The 20620-nt window shown below is 42.7% G+C and overlaps 1 protein-coding gene across 4 annotated transcripts in view; it reads left to right on the forward strand.

Annotated features, from left to right (window-relative positions):
- LOC135550521 (tubby protein-like) overlaps positions 1–20620 on the forward strand; it is a 118603-nt gene that overhangs the window by 88413 nt on the left and 9570 nt on the right. For 2 of the 4 annotated variants that reach the window (XM_064981431.1, XM_064981440.1), the window contains exons 4-8: positions 4101–4238; positions 15323–15475; positions 16266–16387; positions 17554–17745; positions 18220–18332. In XM_064981431.1, coding sequence (XP_064837503.1) covers positions 4101–4238; positions 15323–15475; positions 16266–16387; positions 17554–17745; positions 18220–18332 — 718 coding nt within the window. The remainder of the gene's footprint in view (positions 1–4100; positions 4239–15322; positions 15476–16265; positions 16388–17553; positions 17746–18219; positions 18333–20620) is intronic. The other 2 variants (XM_064981450.1, XM_064981458.1) reach the window with 2 other exon arrangements.

Genomic DNA, 20620 nt, shown 5'->3' on the forward strand with positions numbered 1-20620 from the left:
AGACCATGCATCCACACAGCACAGCCTGGATGGCTGGCTGCTGGAGAGGAAGACAATGCCCAACACAACATAAATGGGTACAAAAAAATAACTGAAAATTCAAATATACCATTAACCACTATTAGGGCAACAATTAAGAAGATTAAAACCATTGGCACTGTGGTAAACTTGCCTTGTAGAGGAGTGAGGAAGATGGTTCGGTAGGCAGAAAAGTCCAAGGGTCACAGTTGGGCAATTACAGTACTTGGTCGCATAGTGGAGTCTCCAAATCTACAATTAGATGCCACCTCCATGCCAATAGGCCATATGGAAAGGTTGCCATAAAAAATGCCTTTATTTAGAGCAACCAACAAATGCAAATGCCAGGAGTTTGCTAAAGGCATTGCCACTTGGATTGGAACCAGGTGCTATGGTCAGATGAGACGAAGACGGAGCTCTTCGGCCACACACACTAGTGGTATGCAGAAAATAACCTCATACTCATTGTAAAATATGGTACGGGATCTTTGATGTTATGGGGCTGTGACTTGAACCCCATTGAAAACCTGTCGTTTGAATTGAAGAGGGGAGTCCATAAACACAGACCGAAGGATATCAAGGATCTGGAAACATTCTGTATGGAGGAATGGTCTAAGATCCCTCCCAATGTGTTCTCCAATCTCATAAAACATTAAAGAAAGCTCAGTGCCATTATCCTCGCAAAGTATTGAAAACAGTTGGTGCCAATAATTTCGACGCCTGTCTTTTAAAGATTTTTTTTGTTACTTGTTATATAACATATTTTTCTCTGAGCAATTGTATTATTATTAAATAACTAATTTTGCATACAATAAATCTCAGTATTTGTATTGATTTCATACAGTATTTTCTCCTCATCTTTATAAAGGGTGCCAGTAATTTTGGAGATGGCTTGTATATGAAAGCTCCAGAAACAGCTCAGTGCATATGAGTGGACTGACGTCAATACAAAGTATATGATTCATCTTCCTTCAGTGAGTGTACATCCTGATGAAAATATTCCCCTCTGACACTAGTCAAACAGCCCCTGCTATACACAGAAGACACGGAAGCTTTGAACTTCTCTGAATGTTTCCCGTTGCAATCTCAGCCACATCCTTCCAAAGATGTCAAAAAAGATGCCTTTGAGCTCATTCAGTACAGCAGCAAACATATGGAGAGAGTCCCTTGATTCATACCTTATGCTTAACAACACACAGATGGCACTACGCTGTTAGTGAAGGAAGCATACGCACTGTTTGGTCTTGATAAAAATAGAATCCCCCTCTCTCTCTCTCTCCTGTCCTTGTGTTTCACCATCCTTAGATTAACCACTGTTTTTCTCTCTTTAGAACTTACATTTTCTTGTCTCTATTTTAAGAATCAATTCAACACTAAGAGGGATTACGTGTTCTCTGTACCTTTCCTATTTCCATCTGATTAACCTCAAACTGTATGCATTTCCACATCTACAGTATATCCTTCAGATAATATCCATGAAAGGTTAAGTTCAGTATTAAGTGGAAATGCTGTTTCATACAGTCCTATTCCAGCTTTTATTTACGTACCCTATCTGGATTCATTGAAAAATGATATTGCACTTCTACTATAAGTGGTACTTTCTGGAATTTTCAAAGAAGTACTGTAGTATGTAATGTCAAAGTATACCATGTACAGTGGCAAGACAAAGTATGTGAACCCTTTGTAATTACCTGGATTTCAGCATAAATTGGTCATAACATTTGATCTGATCTCACAACCATAGACAATCAGTGTGCTTAAACTAATAACACACAAATTATTGTATTTTTCTTGTCTATATTGAATACATCATTTTAACTTTCACAGTGTAGGTTGGAAAAAGTATGTGAACCCCTAGGCTTCTCCAAAAGCTAATTGGAGTCGGGAGTCAGCTAACCTTGAGTCCAATCAATGAGACGCGATTGGAGATGTTGGTTAGAGCTGCCCTGCCCTATAAAAAACACAACATTTGAGTTTGCTATTCACAAGACGCATTGCCTGATGTGAACCATGCCTTAAACTAAAGAGACCTAAGATTAAGAATTGTTGACTTGTATAAAGCTGGAAATAGTTACAAAAGTATCTCTAAAAACCTTGATGTTCATCAGTCCACTGGAGAAAGTTCAGCACTGTTGCTACTCTCCCTAGGAGTGGCTGTCCTGCAAAGATGACTGCAATAGCACAGCGCAGAATGCTCAATGAGGTGAAGAAGAATCCTAGTGTCAGCTAAAGACTTACAGAAATCTGCTAACATCTTTGTTGACGAGTCTATGATCCGTTATACACTAAAAAAAGAATGATGTTCATGGAAGGACACCACAGAAGAAGCAACTGCTGTCCTAAAGAAAGATTACTGCACATCTGGGGTTCACAAAAGGATGTTCCACAGCGCGACTGGCAAAATATTCTGTGGACAGATGAAACTAAAGTTGGGTTGTTTGGGAGGAACACACAACACTATGTGTGGAGAAAGAAAGGCACAGCACACCAACATCAAAACCTCATCCCCACTGTAAAGTCTGGTGAAGGGAGCATCATGGTTTGTGGCTGCTTTGCTGCCTGGACAACTTGTTATCATCGACAGAAAAATGAACTCTCAAGTTTTATCAAGACATTTTGCAGGAGAATGTTAGGCTATCTGTCCGCCAATTGAAGCTCAACCGAAGTTGGGTGATGCAACAGGACAACGACAAAAAACACAGAAGTAAATCAACAACAGAATGGCTTCAACAGAAGAAAATACGCCATCTGGAGTGACCCAGTCAGAGTCTTGACCTCAATCACTGATTTGAGATGCTGTGCCATGACCTCTAGAGAGCGGTTCACACCAGACATCCCAAAAATATTGCTGAACTGATATAGTTTTGTAAAGAGGAATGGTCCAAAATTACTCCTGACCGTTGTGCAGGTCTGATCCCTAACTACAGAAAATGTTTGGTTGAGGTTATTTCTGCAAAAAAGGAGGGTCAACCAGTTATTAAATCCAAGGGTTCACATACTTTTCCCACCCTGCATTGTGAATGTTTACGTGGGGTGTTCATTAAAGACATGAAAATGTATAATTGTTTGTGTGTTATTAGTTTAAGCAGGCTGTGTGTCTATTGTTGTGGCTTAGATGAAGCTCAGATAACATTTTATGACAAATATATGCAGAAATCCAGGTAATTCCAAATGGTTCACATACATTTTCTTGACACTGTAAATAGCATGTTTCTTCTGCTATAAATAAGATTAGCATCCAGTAGATAAATCATTAAGCAGAAAAATCTGGAAAATATGTGTATATTATTGACCACCCCAAATATAGAGTGACATTGTTAACAGAATATTTTAGGTGGACTAAACTGATTAATTTCACCTAGTTCAGAAACTGACTCCAGGCTCATGCTTATCTGAAACAGAGGCCTACCAGTTGTTAGTTTCATATATGCTAACAGTAACTTCAGGTCATGAATACAGGTCTCTCCATCTCGCTCTGCTCGGAGCTTTTGAAGCATTTGCTCTATTATTCTCCTTGAAGCTGTTTGGAATAATTGGAAGAGAAATGGGTTCCCACAATGAGACTGTGAATGTCTCCGCGGTGACGGGTCTAGGCTCCGAATTTTTACGAGAATAGAGACACACCACTGGATATTCACTGACACTCTGCAAAACAGAGGAGGCTGTAGGGGAAATACTAAGGCAACCAAGCAGTTGATAGAATTAAGATGCCAATTTCAAGGGACTGTAGCTACAGTATGCATTTGTTATCATCTAATCCCGGAAAATGTTGTTGCTGGGAGGAGCGTGCGCTGTGCATTTGCAATTTTCACAGAGCTAGAACATTCATGACTTGTTTGACATGAGGCGATAAACAGTGTTCTCTCCCAGGCAAGAAAAACGCCTCTGCTGTGTGTCTGCTTCATATAACCTTGCAAAGTGTCCTCTGCTAACTCTGTCTTTACCTGTTCTTTCTCTTTCCCTATAGGCTAACCTTAACTGACAGTACCCTTCTGTTTAGTCTCTGACTTTTATCTTCATCATTTCCCCCCACCTGCCTGCTAACTCCCTCTGTCCGCTGGCTCCTGCCGTGCCGTACGTAGTGCAAGAAGCTGAACATGAGGAGGTGAAGGTGGTAGCGGACAACCAGGCTCCTCGCTCAGCCAAAAAGGGCAGGGCATCGACCAGCTCCACCCCGCAGACAGGCAGCGGCAAGAAGGAGAGGAAGGGGAAGCACAAAGGTCAGGCTTGCTGCTGCTGCCTCCAGACAGACCGAGAGACAGACAGGCTACAGTAGCATGCATGGTCCTCTCTCTCTGTCTGTTGGTCAACTGTACAACACGTCTCAGTCTGGCTCAGCTCTGTCTCCTACCGTGATGGAAATGAAACGACCCAATTGATATCGTCAGGTTTTCAATGAGGAGGAAGTTTCATCTTTTGTGCTAGAATGAAATGCACAATGTGAGAGTGTTGTGCAGAGCAAGAGATACCACTTTTGTATCACGTAGAGTAAAACAGATTGCATGTGAAATTAGTTGCATGGCCTCCAGACCACGTATTTGTCTCCCAATTGATCTCCTTTGATAGCTGTATTATATTGCTGTATTGTCTTAATGAGTTGAGCTCTAAAAAGTCAATGTTATTATGCCTCTTCCCCATGCTCCATCAGGTACCTGGCTGTATGCGTCTCATTCACATACTCATCCTTTCAAACCTCCTCAAGCTGGATTGGACTCAGTTCTGTTCATGTTTCTGTCTCTGGTGGCACATAGTGGCATTCTAAAGCTAATCAAGCTGCCCTTACAAAGAAGTGAAGCCTGTCCAAAATCTAATCTGAGTAATGATGTTAGAGAAGTCGGTCCTCTCTGCCTGCCAAATAAACACCTTAGTGGCTGCTAAAACGCTCCTTAGCCTTGATACAGACTTCATACGTAAGCAGCATGAATTAAAATGGAAGTGTGAAATTGTGCTCTCTCTCACTTTGATGTCTCTCTCAGCTTCTGAGCTTCAATAATCAAATCAGTATACTGTATAGTATACTATATGTATTTTGGACTCCTGTGTGGCGCAGAGGTCCAAGGCACTGCATCCCAGTGCTTGTGGCGTCACTACAGACACCCTGGTTCGATTCCAGGCTGTACCAGAACCGGCCGTGATTGGGAGCCCCATATTGCGGCGCACCATTGGCACACAATTGGCCCAGCGCTGTCCGAGTTTGTCCGGTGTAGGCCGTCATTGTAAATAAGAATTTGTTCTTAACTAACTTGCCAAGTTAAATTAAAAAATTATTTTAAAAATAAAATAAATTGCCAGTGGCTGTCTGAAATGCTTGTTTATGAGCCCTTCCCAACAATGCATTTTTATTTATTTATTATTAAAATAAAAAAATTAGTAACAGAAGATGAATAAGTGAACACAGTAATGGGGCTAAACTCAGCAAAAAAAAAAGTCCCTTTTTCAGGACCCTGTCTTTCAAAGATAATTAGTAAAAATCCAAATAACTTCACAGATCTTCATTGTAAAGGGTTTAAACACTGTTTCTCATGCTTGTTCAATGAACCATATACAATTAATGGACATGCACCTGTGGATGTTCGTCAAGACACTAACAGCATACAGACGGTAGGCAATTTAAGGTCACAGTTATGAAAACTTAGGACACTAAAGAGGCCTTTCTACTGACTCTGAAAAACACCAAAAGAAAGATGCCCAGGGTCCCTGCTCATCTGTATGAACATGCCTTAGGCATGCTGCAAGGAGGCATGAGGACTGCAGATGTGGCCAGGGCAGTAAATTGCAGTGTCTGCACTGTGAGACGCCTAGGACAGTGCTACAGGGAGACAGGATGGACAGCTGATCGTCCTCACAGTGGCAGACCACGTGTAACAACCCCTGCACAGGATTGGTAATCCAAACTTCACACCTGTTGGACAGGTACAGGATGGCAACAACAACTGCCTGAGTTACACCAGGAACTCACAATCCCCCCATCAGTGCTCAGACTGTCTGCAATAGGCTGGACTGAGGGCTTGTCGGCCTGATGTAAGGCAGGTCCTCATCAGACATCACCAGCAACAACGTCGCTTTTGGGCACAAACCAACCGTCGCTAGAACAGACAGGACTGGAAGAAAAAGGCTCTTCACTGACGAGTCGCGGTCTTGTCTCACCAGGGGTGATGGTCGGATTCGCGTTTTTCTGTCGAAGGAATGAGCGTTACACCGAGGCCTGTACACTGGAGCGGGATCGATTTGGAGGTGGAGGGTCCGTCATGGTCTGGGGCGGTGTGTGTCAGCATCATCGTACTGAGCTTGTTGTCATTACAGGCAATCTCAATGCTGTTGCTTTACAGGGAAAACCTCCTCCTCCCTCATGTGGTACCCTTCCTGCAGGCTCATCCTGACATGACCCTCCAACATGACAATGCCACCAGCCATACTGCTCGTTCTGTGTGTGATTTCCTGCAAGACAGGAATGTCAGTGTTCTGCCATGGCCAGCGAAAAGCCCGGATCTCAATCCCATTGAGCACGTCTGGGACTTGTTGGATCGGAGGGTGAGGGCTAGGGCTATTCCACCCCCCCCCCACACCCCACCCCCATATGTCTGGGAACTTGCAGGTGCTTTGGTGGAAGAGTGGGGTAACATCTCACAGCAAGAACTGGCGAATCTGATGCAGTCCATGAGAAGGAGATGCACTGCAGTACTTAATGCAGCTGGTGGCCACACCAGATACTGACTGTTAATTTGGCTTTTGACCCCCCCTCCCTTTGTTCAGGGACACATTATTCCATTTCTGTTAGTCACATATCTGTGGAACTTGCTCAGTTTATTTCGCAGTTGTTGAATCTTGTTATGTTCATACAAATATTTACACATGTTAAGTTTGCTGAAAACAAACGTAGTTGACAGTGAGAGGACGTTTCTTTTTTTGCTGAATTTATATACGGGGAGTACAAGTACCAGATCAATGTGCAGAGAGGTACGAGGTATTTTAAGTAGATATGTACATTAAGGCAGGATAAAGTGACTAGTCATCCGGATAGATGATGATGATAATAATAAGAGTAAAATAGAGAACAGAGTAGCAACAGCATATGATGAGTGTAAAAGTGTGTGTATGTGTGTGGGTTTTGTGTAAGTGTGTCAGTGTAGTGTGTGCGTGCGTGTGAATATAGTGTGTATACAGTGCATAGACATGTGTGCATAGAGTGGCTATTTAGCAGTCTTATGGCTTGGGAGTAGAAGTTGTCTCGGAGCCTGTTGGTCTGAGAGCTGATGCTTTGGTACCGTTAGCCATAGACTGTTCACTCTGCTACCATCTGGCAAAGTTAGGTGGAGTCTTTGGCAATTTTTAGGTCTTTCCTCGGACACCGCCGGATATAGAGGTCCTGGATGGCAAAGTGCTCAGCCCCAGTGATGTACTGGGGTGTTCGCATCAACCTCTGCAGTGCTTCGCGGTCAAAGGCAGTGCATTTGCTATACCAAGCGGTGATGCAGCCAGTCAAGATGCTCATGATGGTGCAACTATAGAACTCCTTGAAGATCTGAGGGCTCATACCAAATCTTTTCAGCTTCTTGAGTGGGAAGAGGCACTGTCATGCCCTCTTCATGGATGTGCGGGTGTGTGGACGCCAAGGAAGTCCTTAGTGATGTGAAAGTCAAGGAACATGAAGCTCTCGACCTGCTACATTACAGCCTCGTCGATGTAGATGGGGGCATGCTTTCCCCTCTGTCCTGTAGTTCATGATCAGCTCCTTGGTTTTACTGACGTTGAAGGAGAGGTTGTTGTCCTGGAACCATACTGTTAAGTCTGACCTCCCTGTAGGCTGTCTCATCGCCGTTGCTGATCAGGTCTACCACCTTTGTGTCGTCAGCGAACTTGATGATGGTGTTGGAGTCGTGCGTGGCCACGCAGTCGAGGGTGAACAGGGAGTATAGGAGGGGACTAAGTGCACACCCCTAAGGGGCCCCCGTGTTGAGGGTCGATGTGGCAGAGGTGTTGTTGCCTACCCACACCACCTGGGGCCAGCCCGTCAGGAATTCCAGGATCCAGTTGCAGATGGAGGTGTTTAGTCCCCGGGTGCCCAGCTTGGTGATGAGCTTGGAGGGGAATATGATGTTGAACGCTGAGCTGTAGTCGATGAACAGCATTCTCACATAGTTATTTTCCCTCTTGTTCAGGTAGGATGGGGCATTGTGAAGTGCAATTGAGATTGGAACCCTTTTTACACTCTCTTTTGACTCATCACAACACTGATGCTACTGTTTATCTATCCTGTTGCCTAGTCCCTTCATCCCTACCTATATGTACATTTACCTCAATTACCCTGTACTATTGCACGTCGACTCAGTACTGGGATTTTCACACAAGTCTTAGTGTTGTATTCCTCGAAGTGTGCATAAAAGGCATTTAGCTCATTTGGGCATTCTGCATCACTGGGCATCTCACTGGGTTTCCCTTTGTAATACATTATCGTCTGTAAGCCCTGCCACGTACGACAAGCATCGAAGTCAGTGTAATAGGATTCCACCCTTCTCCTATATTGTCCTTTTGCATGTTCGATGTCTCGTCCGAGGTCATACCGGGCTTTCTTGTATGCGTCCATGTCTGTGTCCCATTCCTTGTAAGCGGTAGCTCTAACCTTTAGCCCTGTGTGGATATTGCTTGTAATCCATGATTTTTGGTTTTGATATGTACCTATAGTCACTGTGGGGACGACGTCATCTATGCACTTATTGAGGAAGCCTGTGACCGATGTGGTAAACTCCTCAATGCTACCAGATGAAACCTACGTATTCCAGCCTGTACTAGCAAAACAGTCTTGTAGCCTCGCGTCTGCTTCATCAAACCACTTTTGTATTGAGCATGTCACTGGTACTTCCTGCTTGAGCTTTTGTTTGTAAAAAGGAAGCAGGAGAATAGAGTTGTGGTCAGATTTGCCGAAGTGAGGACAAGGGAGGGGCTTGTATGCGTTTCTGTGGGTAGAATAAAAGCGGTTTAGAGTTTTAGCGCGCCTTGTGTCGCAGAAGACGTGTTAAAATTGAGGTAGAGCTAGTGTCTCCTCTTCACTGTTGACATTGGGACTGGTGTTTTGCGGGTACTATTTAGTAAAGCTGCCAGTTGAGGACTTGTGAGGTGTCTGTTTCTCAAACTAGACACTCTAATGTACTTGTCCTCTTTCTCAGTTGTGCACCGGGGCCTCCCACTCCTCTTTCTATTCTGGTTAGAGCCAGTTTCCGCTGTTCTGTGAAGGGAGTGGCATTGGACAAGATCTTCAGTGTCTTGGCAATTTCTCGCATGGAATAGCCTTCATTTCTCAGAACAAGAATAGACTGATGAGTTTCAGAAGAACGGGCTTTGTTTCTGGCCATTTTGAGCCTGTAATTGAACCCACAAATGTTGATGCTCCAGATACTCAACTAGTCTAAAGCTAGTCTACTCAACTAGGCTGCTTCTTTAATCAGTACAACAGTTTTTTCAGCTGTGGAAACATAATTGCCAAAGGGTTTTCTAATGATCAATTAGCGTTTAAAAATGATAAAGTTGGATTAGCTAACACAACGTGCCATTAGAACACAGGAGTGATGTTTGCTGATAATGGGCCTCTGTACCCCTATGAGGATCTTCCATAAAAAATCTGCTGTTTCCAGCTACAATAGTCATTTACAACATTAACAATGTCTACACTGTATTTCTGATCAATATGACGTTATTTGAAAAATAACACAAAATGTGCTTTTCTTTCCAAAACAAGGACATTTCTAAGTGACCCCAAACTTTTGAATGGTAGTGTAGGTAACATGGCTGTTTGTCATCTCAGGATGCTTTTGTAGTCCTTACTCATCTGTTCAATGTTATTGTTTTGTCCTCCAATGTGATTAATTTAGGGCTAGTGATTATTCAGACCAGAGTCACGACGTCATTCAACACCGATATGACCCCTTTCTTCTTACGGAATGATGGCTTACCTCGTAGCACACACACACATACACACACTCCGCTGCTCTCTGAAATGAGGGTTGGCTGCGTCGCTAACGTCACACTAACAAAAGGCTGCAATCTCCCACTGAAGGCAGCAGTAATTCTTGTGTAATCACAGTGTTAAAAAGACAGTCACTAATTCAGTTGGGAGCAATAAAACACTCTTTCAAAATGTGCATTTTACCGGCCGTAATTTTATCTGGCTCATCTCATTTAATCGCTTGTTGCACTGCTATGGTGATGAGACGGAAGAGGATGAGGAAAAACAGTATGCCAGTGGCTTTGAAGCAGTAATGACCAGGAGGCCTCATTTATAACCGTTGTGTAAGTTTGACAATAAATATCTGTGCATCATTTCTGAAAAGGCTATCCTAGTCAAAAAAAAATACCCCAAATCCAATTTTAAAAAACCCTATTATAATCCAATAGAAAATTATCTTGGAACCTACCCTATAGGATTTTATTATATAGGTCCTATCGTAGAGGATTTTATGGGGTTCTGAAATATGATAGGGTTCTAAAATATGATAGTTTTTTGGGGGGTGATTCCATCCTGTAGGATCCTATAAAATAGAATCCCATAGGAGTCCAATAGGAATGGTTCTAAAATCTGATAGGATTGAACCATATTGTGGTGGTTTGTTTATCACTGGTGTGAGTAGGCAAAGAGATGGACATTGTGCTCCGGAGAGAAAATGCAGTTGAAGTCAGAAGTTTACATACACCTTAGCCAAATACATTTAAACTCTGTTTTTCACAATTCCTGACATTTAATCCTAATAAAAATTCCCTCTCTTAGGTCCGTTAGGATCACCACTTTATTTTAAGAATGTCTGAATAATAGTAGAGAGAATTATTTATTTCAGCTTTTATTTCTTTCATCACATTCCCAGTGGGTCAGAAGTTTACATACCCTCAATTAGTATTTGGTAGCATTACCTTTGAATTGTTTAACTTGGGTCAAACATTTAGGGTAGCCTTCTACAAGCTTCCAACAATAAGTTGGGTGAATTTTGGCTCATTCCTCCTGACGGAGCTGGTGTAACTGAGTCAGGTTTGTAGGCCTCCTTGCTTGCACACACTTTCTATAGGATTGAGGTCAGAGCTTTGTGATGCCCATTCAAATACCTTGACTTTGTTGTCCTTAAGCCATTTTGCCACAACTTTGGAAGTATGCTTGGTGTCATTGTCCATTTGGAAGACCCATTTGTGACCAAGCTTTAACTTCCTGACTGATGTCTTGAGATGTTGCTTCAATATATCCACATAATTTTCCTCTCTCATGGTGCCATCTATTTTGTGAAGTGCACCAGTCCCTCCTGCAGCAAAGCACTCCCACAACATTATGGTGCCACCCCTGTGCTTCACGATTGGGATGGTGTTCTTCAGATTGCAGGCCTCCCCCTTTTTCCTCCAAACATAACGATGATCATTATGGCCAAAAAGTAATATTTTTGTTTCATCAGACCAGCGGACATTTCTCCAAAAAGTACAATCTTTGTCCCCATGTGCAGTTGCAAACCATAGTCTGGATTTTTTTATGGCGGTTTTGGAGCAGTGGCTTCTTCCTTGCTGAGCGGCCTTTCAGGTTATGTTGCTATAGGAATTGTTTTACTGTGGATATAGATACTTTGTACCTGTTTCCTCCAGCATCTTCACAAGGTCCTTTGCTGTTGTTCTGGGATTGATTTGTACTTTTCACACCAAAGTACGTTCATCTCTAGGAGACAGAACGCGTCTCCTTCCTGAGCGGTATTATGGCTGTTATGGTGTTTATACTTGTTTACACTTGCGTACTGTAACGGTTTTGACTTGAGGTTATTATTTATAGGGGTGCCAGGTAGGTTTTGCCTACCAGAGAAAACATTGGTTTCTCCTTTTAGTTTGGGAGGGAATGAGTCCCATCTGGTCCGTCAAGTCTACACCAATACAAAGGACTTGTGCAAAAGTCAGGATGGAAATAAACTTTTCATAAACCCTTAAAACATTGGAAAGAACTTCAAAAACAACTATATTCTTTTGCGTGGCTTGTATTAGCAACATCAATAATTACACACACATATTATTATATCACAATGAGTTCTGGTTCTTCTAGAAATGTCCTGTACCTCGGGCCTAAAAAGAGTCCAGCCCGGTAAAGGAGTTCAGGGAACTCCCGTGACCTTAGTCACGCAATGTTTGTCAGTTCATTCAAGTGTAGCGTAAACCCAGTATTAATCATACAATCCATATAACAATTATTTTCCCACAGAACTTTAAAGCGTATCAACTCTTACTAAGTCCTCAACTACAACTAACTACATAAATCATCACCGTATACATGACATCAAAACAAGTGAAATACCGTATACAAAAAGGTGGTAGTCAGTCGGTCAGTCAGACAATCCAATCCGCCAATAGATCTCCAGCGGAGAAAGGCCACGAAGAACGGAGAGGTGTAGTCCACGGAAGCAAAGAGTGGATCCGATCCTGGGTAAACTCAATTAGGCTACAAAACACATGTTTAACGGCAACAAAACAACGGAATAGCGAAGCGTCGGGAACTGAGGGTTGAACACATCCTCATTCACGTCTCCATCACAACCCCCTTTTTGCTCAGCTGATGCTGGCTATTTAATTGGGAATTAAAGGGAAAGCAACCTATTGGAAGGAGCTGCACTGAGACGGTTCAGAAAGATTCAGGGCCGTCACAGTACTGTTGTTTGTACAGATGAACGTGGTACCTTCAGGCGTTTGGAAATTGCTCCCAATGATGGACCAGACCAGTGTTTTTTTTCTGAGGTCTTGGCTGATTTCTTCTGATTTTCCCATGATGTCAAGCAAAGAGGCACTGAGTTTGAAGGTATGCCTTGAAATACATCCTCAGGTACACCTCCAATTGACTCAAATGAAGTCAATTAGCTCATCAGAAGGTTCTAAAGCCATGACATCAGTTTCTGGAATTTTCCAAGCTGTTTAAAGGCACAGTCAACTTAGTGTATGTAAACTTCTGACCCACTGGAATTGTGATACAGTGAATTATAAGTGAAATAATCTGTCTGTAAACAATTGTTGGAAAAATGACTTGTGTCATGCACAAAGTAGATGTCCTAACTGTCTTGCCAAAACTATAGTTTGTTAACAAGAAATTTGTGGAGTGGTTGAAAAACGAGTTTTAATGACTCCAACCTAAGTGTATGTGTAACGTTCGTCGTTGGGAGAAAGAGAGGAGGACCAAGGTGCAGGGTGGTAAGTATTCATATTATCTTTTAATGAAAACGAATACTCAAACACAAATAACAAAACACGAGAACGAAACGAAAACAGTCCTGAACGGTGAAATACAAACACAGAACAGAAAATAAACACCCACGAAACACAAGCGGGAAAAGGCTACCTAAGTATGATTCTCAATCAGAGACAACTAACGACACCTGCCTCTGATTGAGAACCATACCAGGCCAAACGCAAACACAACATAGAAAACGGAACATAGACAACCCACCCAACTCACACCCTAAAACAAAGACAAATCAAAGAAACTAAGGTCAGAACGTGACAGTATGTAAACTTCCGACTTCAACTGTAAATGTTCCAGTTTCTGTGCCATATTTAGCTGTGAGACAAAGCTACATATTAGATTTGAGATTATTTATGCTAATTTCCTGTACTAAGACCGTATCTGTTACTACATTAAAACAACCTCAAAAAACAACCTTTCGACCACATGGAATTGAGGGTAATTACACATCCTTTTTACCTCAGATTAGACCGGGGGTCTTGGGACTTCGAATTCTACTATCATTTTCAAACTCAAATGGCAGACAATTTTTAAATGCTCTCTGTATAAAAGTCACTGGCCTCACACCAATCCATGGATTTATCACTCAAATAACAGCTAACCCTTGTTACTGTTGATATCCTATGGTGGGTCGTGATTTGTTGAAGTTAAATAACAAAGCAATTGATTTATTTCCTTCCCGGTTTCAGCATCCTCACAACCTCCATCCGACATTTTAGAATTTAGATGACTGTCCACAGCAAATTCTCTTCTAACCAGTGATATACAAATGATTCTCAGATTCAGTGTGGCCTTTGAATAGGGTCAGTTTAAACCGTGCATACACTCCAAACATTTGCCCCTGCTCTGTTGATTTCAAATTGATATCGATATGACTGATTAACAAAATAGTGTTATTTATCTTTCTGCTTTGGCGACCCACTTTCAAAAAAATTGCACAATCCTAATTGTAGCTGGCTTGTCTTCTACAAGTTGTCCTCTAACCAGTGATATACATATTATTCCCAGATTCCGTGTTTTTTTTAGTAAGGTTAGTTTGAACAGGACGTGTAACCCGACTCCCCCCTCTCATCCTACTGATTTCAACGTGATATCAATGTGAGGGATTGACAAATAAGTGTTGCGTTTCTCTTTCTGTTTTGGCCACACCCTCAAAGCAAAATGCATCACTACAAAATGTAGCTGGTTGTCATCAGCAGGTTGACCTCTAACGAGTGATGTAAAAATGATTTCCAGTTTCCATGTAAGTTTTTGAGTTGTGTTAGTTTCAACAGTGCACACAAGCCTGATTTTTCCCCTAATCAATATGAGTGATTATTTGCCACTTGTCAAAACAACAGGGTGTTTGGTGCATATGCAGTTCATAAGGTGTTAAAGAATAGAAGAAATATGACAAACATCTTATCCCCAGTTGCACAAAATATTTGGTCATTTGCCTGCTTGCAATAGCAATACTTTAACCACTCGAAACTGTGCGTACACATGGTCTAAAGTTTGCAGGAAGGTGACCACATTCTCATGTCAAGTTAACTTTTGTATGAAGACTGGCATACGCATGTTTTGGGGTATATTTTGTACATACGCACAGTTTTAAATGAGGCCCCCGACCACTCCATTCGTGTGAAAGGGATTAGTAATCAATCTGGTGCTTGATTGGCTGAGTCAGTAGCTGACTAGCAGCAGGGACATCATGTTCTGCCCTGTTACGCAGGCTAATTGAATGGCAAAGAAGCAGCGGAAGTCTTAAGAGTCATGCCGAAAATATACCACATCAACCCACAAAGGCTTTCAAAGCTGAATTTTACTGCATGGCCCCTATTACCCAGGCAAATGTCATCTACTAGACTCCATTTACTTATACTTATTTACTTAGTTTGAGTTTTTTCCAACAGATTTCCATTCATTCGCCATGTCATGTTTGCATGCATGTAGGCATGTTATGTGTGAGTTTTGACACATTACAGTATGTTTGTGCATGATCTAATGCATGTGTGTTACTACTGTTACTGTACGACTATGGAGGTCTGACCCTGATGGGGCTGGTTGGGTGTGGTGGTGTGGCAGGACTCGATGGGCCGGCGTCCTTCCAGGAAGAGGGCCAGATCCAGATCATGACGGTGGGTCACTGGGCCGTGGAGGAGGGGAGTGAGGGAGATGCTGTGATCAGTGCTCAGCAACAGGGCAAGCAGGACCTGAGGGTCACCATGCTTAAGAAAGGTATCAATACATATAGGCCTATCCCTGGCCTCCAGCCTGATCTGTGTACATGTACAGTCCCTCTGTGGCTTCGATTGGTCTGAAACACAGGTCAGAGAGTGATTGGCACTTGTCCTCTCCAATCATGCAGTGATTGGTCTGAGATTATGAGATTGTGAGGACCTTGGATTTATTATACAGTAAGACCTGTTAAATACAGCTCTCCTTTCCCATGAGATCTTTGCCAACTCAAGGATAACGTCTAAGCCAACTAAACAGTAACATCATGCTTATTACATCATGAATAACACCTTACTGAAAATATCAACAGTACTCCACTTGTTTTGTCCCTCCTGGTAAAAAGGTTTCCAGTTTCCACCACCTTTTGATAGCTGAAAACATACTGTACAGTGACAGATACGTCTTTCTTTAAAATTGTCGGGGCAACCAACCAATTCAGGAAGCAGCAGGTATGCTATGACCTGAGGCTTATGTTGTGATGCTTTTAGTGAGCACGCTACAGGTGTGTATTGGCAGCTTTTCATTGTTCTTTCCCTGTTGGGGAGAGAGCCTTATACAGTTCAGACTCTACCCAGAACACTACCATGCCTCTAGACGTACAGTAGTGTATCCAAACCTCTCCATGAACTGATGTTTCAGAACAGGCTTATGTGTCTATGTTCCTGTGTGTTGTATCTTTGTGTACAGTGCTTGGTGTATGGTGCAGCATGCATTTACAGTTCTGTTGTTATTCAAACAGCATTACTAGGAGCATGTCAATGCCATTACATTATGTATTTTCTATTTGAAGGTATTTCTAGTAGTATGAACTTTGACGAAGAGGAGGATGACGAAGATGAAGTCAGTTCCAGTTCCTCTCAGCTCAACAGTAACACACGGCCAGGCTCTGCCACCAGCAAGAAGTCCTGCAAGGTACACCATCTGATGCTCTGTGGTCATCTATTGATTCCTGACTCTTGGATGGAGCTTTTACTTTACACACAGTGTGCACTAATGCACCCTCTATTTGCTTTGTTCCTCTGCTCAGCGGGGCTCAGCCATTAGTCCATTTGGGGAATGACGACTGAGCAGTTTTGTGTTTTGGGCTACATTATGCTCAACCTATTCCTCTTGTGTATCTTTATTATTGCCATTTGAACTGTAGTTTGTTGATGCACGGAAGCAGCCCAGACATCTTCTGATGTGAATAGTTTTACCTAATGGAAATGGGAATTTTTTCAGAATTTTCATCTCAGAACATAAGCAGTCTCATGAATCAATCTGAGAGGGGAAAGGGGAACTTTTGTATATCAAACTGCCTCTCCTAATCATGTCCTTGCTGAACTGTTTGGTAGCTGAATATAATATTCCTGTTGGAATGGTTTTTTATCATGCAGTTGACATACCCTGGCCCTTTGGCCCCCTGGCAGTTTTGAAATGCTATTTAATATACCCCCCTGAAAAGACAAATGACAGTCCACAAAATGGCAGGCTACTAAGTCTTAGGTTAGCTTTGGTATTTCTGACTTGTCATCATCTGTCATATGCTGAAATAACTGCTAATTATTATTTATATGAATATTTGAAACCTGCAGGAAATGTGGTGTGAGAACAGGCTATTTTTCTTTGCTGTTTCCTCTCCTGCCGTCTGACTCAGAGGTAGAGCTAGTCAGAAGAGGCGGTGGGCTGTGTAGTCTCCTGTGGTTCCAGGAGGTTGAGGGGAAGTGACTCCTTAGTGTACTGTGGGCTTTAGAGAGGCACTTGACATCAGGAGTGACATTAGAAGCTACCCTGAGCACCTGACCATGTCACCAAGATGCTGAGACAGTCTGTCTGTTACTATATGTTTAGTTGTTAATCATGTCTCCTCGCTGCCTTGTCCTTCCATGTGGATCTAACCCCCTGTTGAAACCCAGATGGCTTCTACACAGCCTCATGGTTTTAAGCACAACGTGCTAATGTAGTTTCAGTCCCCAATGGATGTTTTATAATAACCATTACCGTTTTATAATGGAAGGGAAGCAGAACAGCCGTAGGTCCGGTAATCTGATGTTTTGAACATGGTGTGGGCTGATGGACTGTCTATCTCTGTCCCTCAGGAGGCAGCCTCAGCATCCACCCCTCCCGTCAGTGAGCCGGCCATCGACGTGGATGACCTGGAAGAGTTCACCCTGAGACCAGCCCCTCAGGGGATCACGGTGAAGTGCAGGATCACCAGAGACAAGAAGGGCATGGACCGAGGCATGTACCCTACCTACTACCTCCACCTGGAGAGGGAGGATGGGAAGAAGGTGAGTGTGGAGCAGAAGGATAAATACTTACCACACTGACAGAATGCAAAGTGTGACCCTTTAGGGCAGGGCTGTTCAATGTCGGTCCTGGATGGCCAAATAACTACTGCTTTTCATCCTCTCCTTCTAATAAGAGACTGATTATAGACCTAGGACACCAGGTGAGTGCAAAACAAAAACCAGAAGTGTTTCTGCCCTCCAGGACCAGAATTGAACAGCACTGCTTTGGGGGCACCATCCATCCTGACATTACTTGGCCCTCTGCCTATGAACAAAAACGACATAAACTACACAATGAATTAGCACTACCAATCATCCGTGACAGGCTGTGAAAGGAGTCCATGCTTTGATTGTTTAGTGGAGCTGGTTAGATGAAGCTAATTTAGATGTTGCAGGCTCATGTCCCAGGGCGTATTGATGATGGTGTTGTTTCTGATGAAGTTGCTTTGCTAATTGGATTTGTTCTTGCCATAGGTGTTCCTGTTAGCTGGAAGGAAGAGAAAGAAGAGCAAAACATCTAATTACCTCATCTCCATCGATCCCACTGATCTGTCTCGAGGGGGGGAGAGTTTCATCGGGAAGCTGAGGTGAGTGAGTCTGCTGCTGTTTCTTCTGACCACTGGGCTGCAGCTGCCATTTTCACAATAAAGAGCCAATCGTTATGGGAAATCCAGGTTACCTTCCAAGAAACTGTGGAAGATGGTTGTTTCTCTTTCAGACTGTAGGCCTATGGGCAGAGGTATTACAACAATGTAGAGTAGAGCAAGCTACTGAGTGCATGGTCATACTTATCTGTCAACTCCATGGGATTCTCTAACCTTAAATATATTTTGCATGAAGGACGTTTGCCTTTTTGGAGTAGCTAAATGAATGTGCTGTTTGATACAGTGCCTTGCAAAAGTATTCGGCCCCCTTGAACTTTGCGACCTTTTGCCACATTTCAGGCTTCAAACATAAAGATATAAAACTGTATTTTTTTGTGAAGAATCAACAACAAGTGGGACACAATCATGAAGTGGAACGACATTTATTGGATATTTCAAACTTTTTTAACAAATCAAAAACTGAAAAATTGGGCGTGCAAAATTATTCAGCCCCCTTAAGTTAATACTTTGTAGCGCCACCTTTTGCTGCGATTACAGCTGTAAGTCGCTTGGGGTATGTCTCTATCAGTTTTGCACATCGAGAGACTGACATTTTTTCCCATTCCTCCTCGCAAAACAGCTCGAGCTCAGTGAGGTTGGATGGAGAGCATTTGTGAACAGCAGTTTTCAGTTCTTTCCACAGATTCTCGATTTGATTCAGGTCTGGACTTTGACTTGGCCATTCTAACACCTGGATATGTTTATTTTTGAACCATTCCATTGTAGATTTTGCTTTATGTTTTGGATCATTGTCTTATTGGAAGACAAATCTCCGTCCCAGTCTCAGGTCTTTTGCAGACTCCATCAGGTTTTCTTCCAGAATGGTCCTGTATTTGGCTCCATCCATCTTCCCATCAATTTTAACCATCTTCCCTGTCCCTGCTGAAGAAAAGCAGGCCCAAACCATGATGCTGCCACCACCGTGTTTGACAGTGGGGATGGTGTGGTCAGGGTGATGAGCTGTGTTGCTTTACGCCAAACATAACGTTTTGCATTGTTGCCAAAAGTTCAATTTTGGTTTCATCTGACCAGAGCACCTTCTTCCACATGTTTGGTGTGTCTCCCAGGTGGCTTGTGGCAAACTTTAAACAACACTTTTTATGGATATCTTTAAGAAATGGCTTTCTTCTTGCCACTCTTCCATAAAGGCCAGATTTGTGCAATATACGACTGATTGTTGTCCTATGGACAGAGTCTCCCACCTCAGCTGTAGATCTCTGCAGTTCATCCAGAGTGATCATGGGCCTCTTGGCTGCATCTCTGATCAGTCTTCTCCTTGTATGAGCGGAAAGTTTAGAGGGACGGCCAGGTCTTGGTAGATTTGCAGTGGTCTGATACTCCTTCCATTTCAATATTATCGCTTGCACAGTGCTCCTTGGGATGTTTAAAGCTTGGGAAATCTTTTTGTCCAAATCCGGCTTTAAACTTCTTCACAACAGTATCTCGGACCTGCCTGGTGTGTTCCTTGTTCTTCGTGATGCTCTCTGCGCTTTTAACGGACCTCTGAGACTATCACAGTGCAGGTGCATTTATACGGAGACTTGATTACACACAGGTGGATTGTATTTATCATCATTAGTCATTTAGGTCAACATTGGATCATTCAGAGATCCTCACTGAACTTCTGGAGAGAGTTTGCTGCACTGAAAGTAAAGGGGCTGAATAATTTTGCACGCCCAATTTTTCAGTTTTTTATTTGTTAAAAGAGTTTGAAATATCCAATAAATGTCGTTCCACTTCATGATTGTGTCCCACTTGTTGTTGATTCTTCACAAAAAAATACAGTTTTATATCTTTATGTTTGAAGCCTGAAATGTGGAAAAAGGTCGCAAAGTTCAAGGGGTCTGAATACTTTCGCAAGGCACTGTATATGCTGTAACGAATTAGGGGCTATGCAGGCCCACATTTGGCTGCTCTCTTGGAGAAGACAAACTAATTGGATTCATTACTTCCGTTTGAGTGTTCATTGTTGGGATGAGGAAGCAACACCTGCGTGTTGGCAGCCAGGGTTGATTTAAAACAAGGACACAGAGACCCTGTGGGCACACGGGAGAGGGGCACTGCTGCAGCCTACACACCCTGGCAGACACTTCCTATAAGGATGTGTGGGTAGGTCTGCAATGACTACAGTATGTCTACAGTGGCTTGTGAAAGTTTTCACCCCCCATGGCAATTTTCCTATCTTACTACCTGGAATTAAAATGGATTTTGGGAGGGTTTGTATCATTTGA

Source organism: Oncorhynchus masou, chromosome 1 (assembly GCF_036934945.1).
Source record: "Oncorhynchus masou masou isolate Uvic2021 chromosome 1, UVic_Omas_1.1, whole genome shotgun sequence".
Classification (NCBI taxonomy): domain Eukaryota; kingdom Metazoa; phylum Chordata; class Actinopteri; order Salmoniformes; family Salmonidae; genus Oncorhynchus; species Oncorhynchus masou.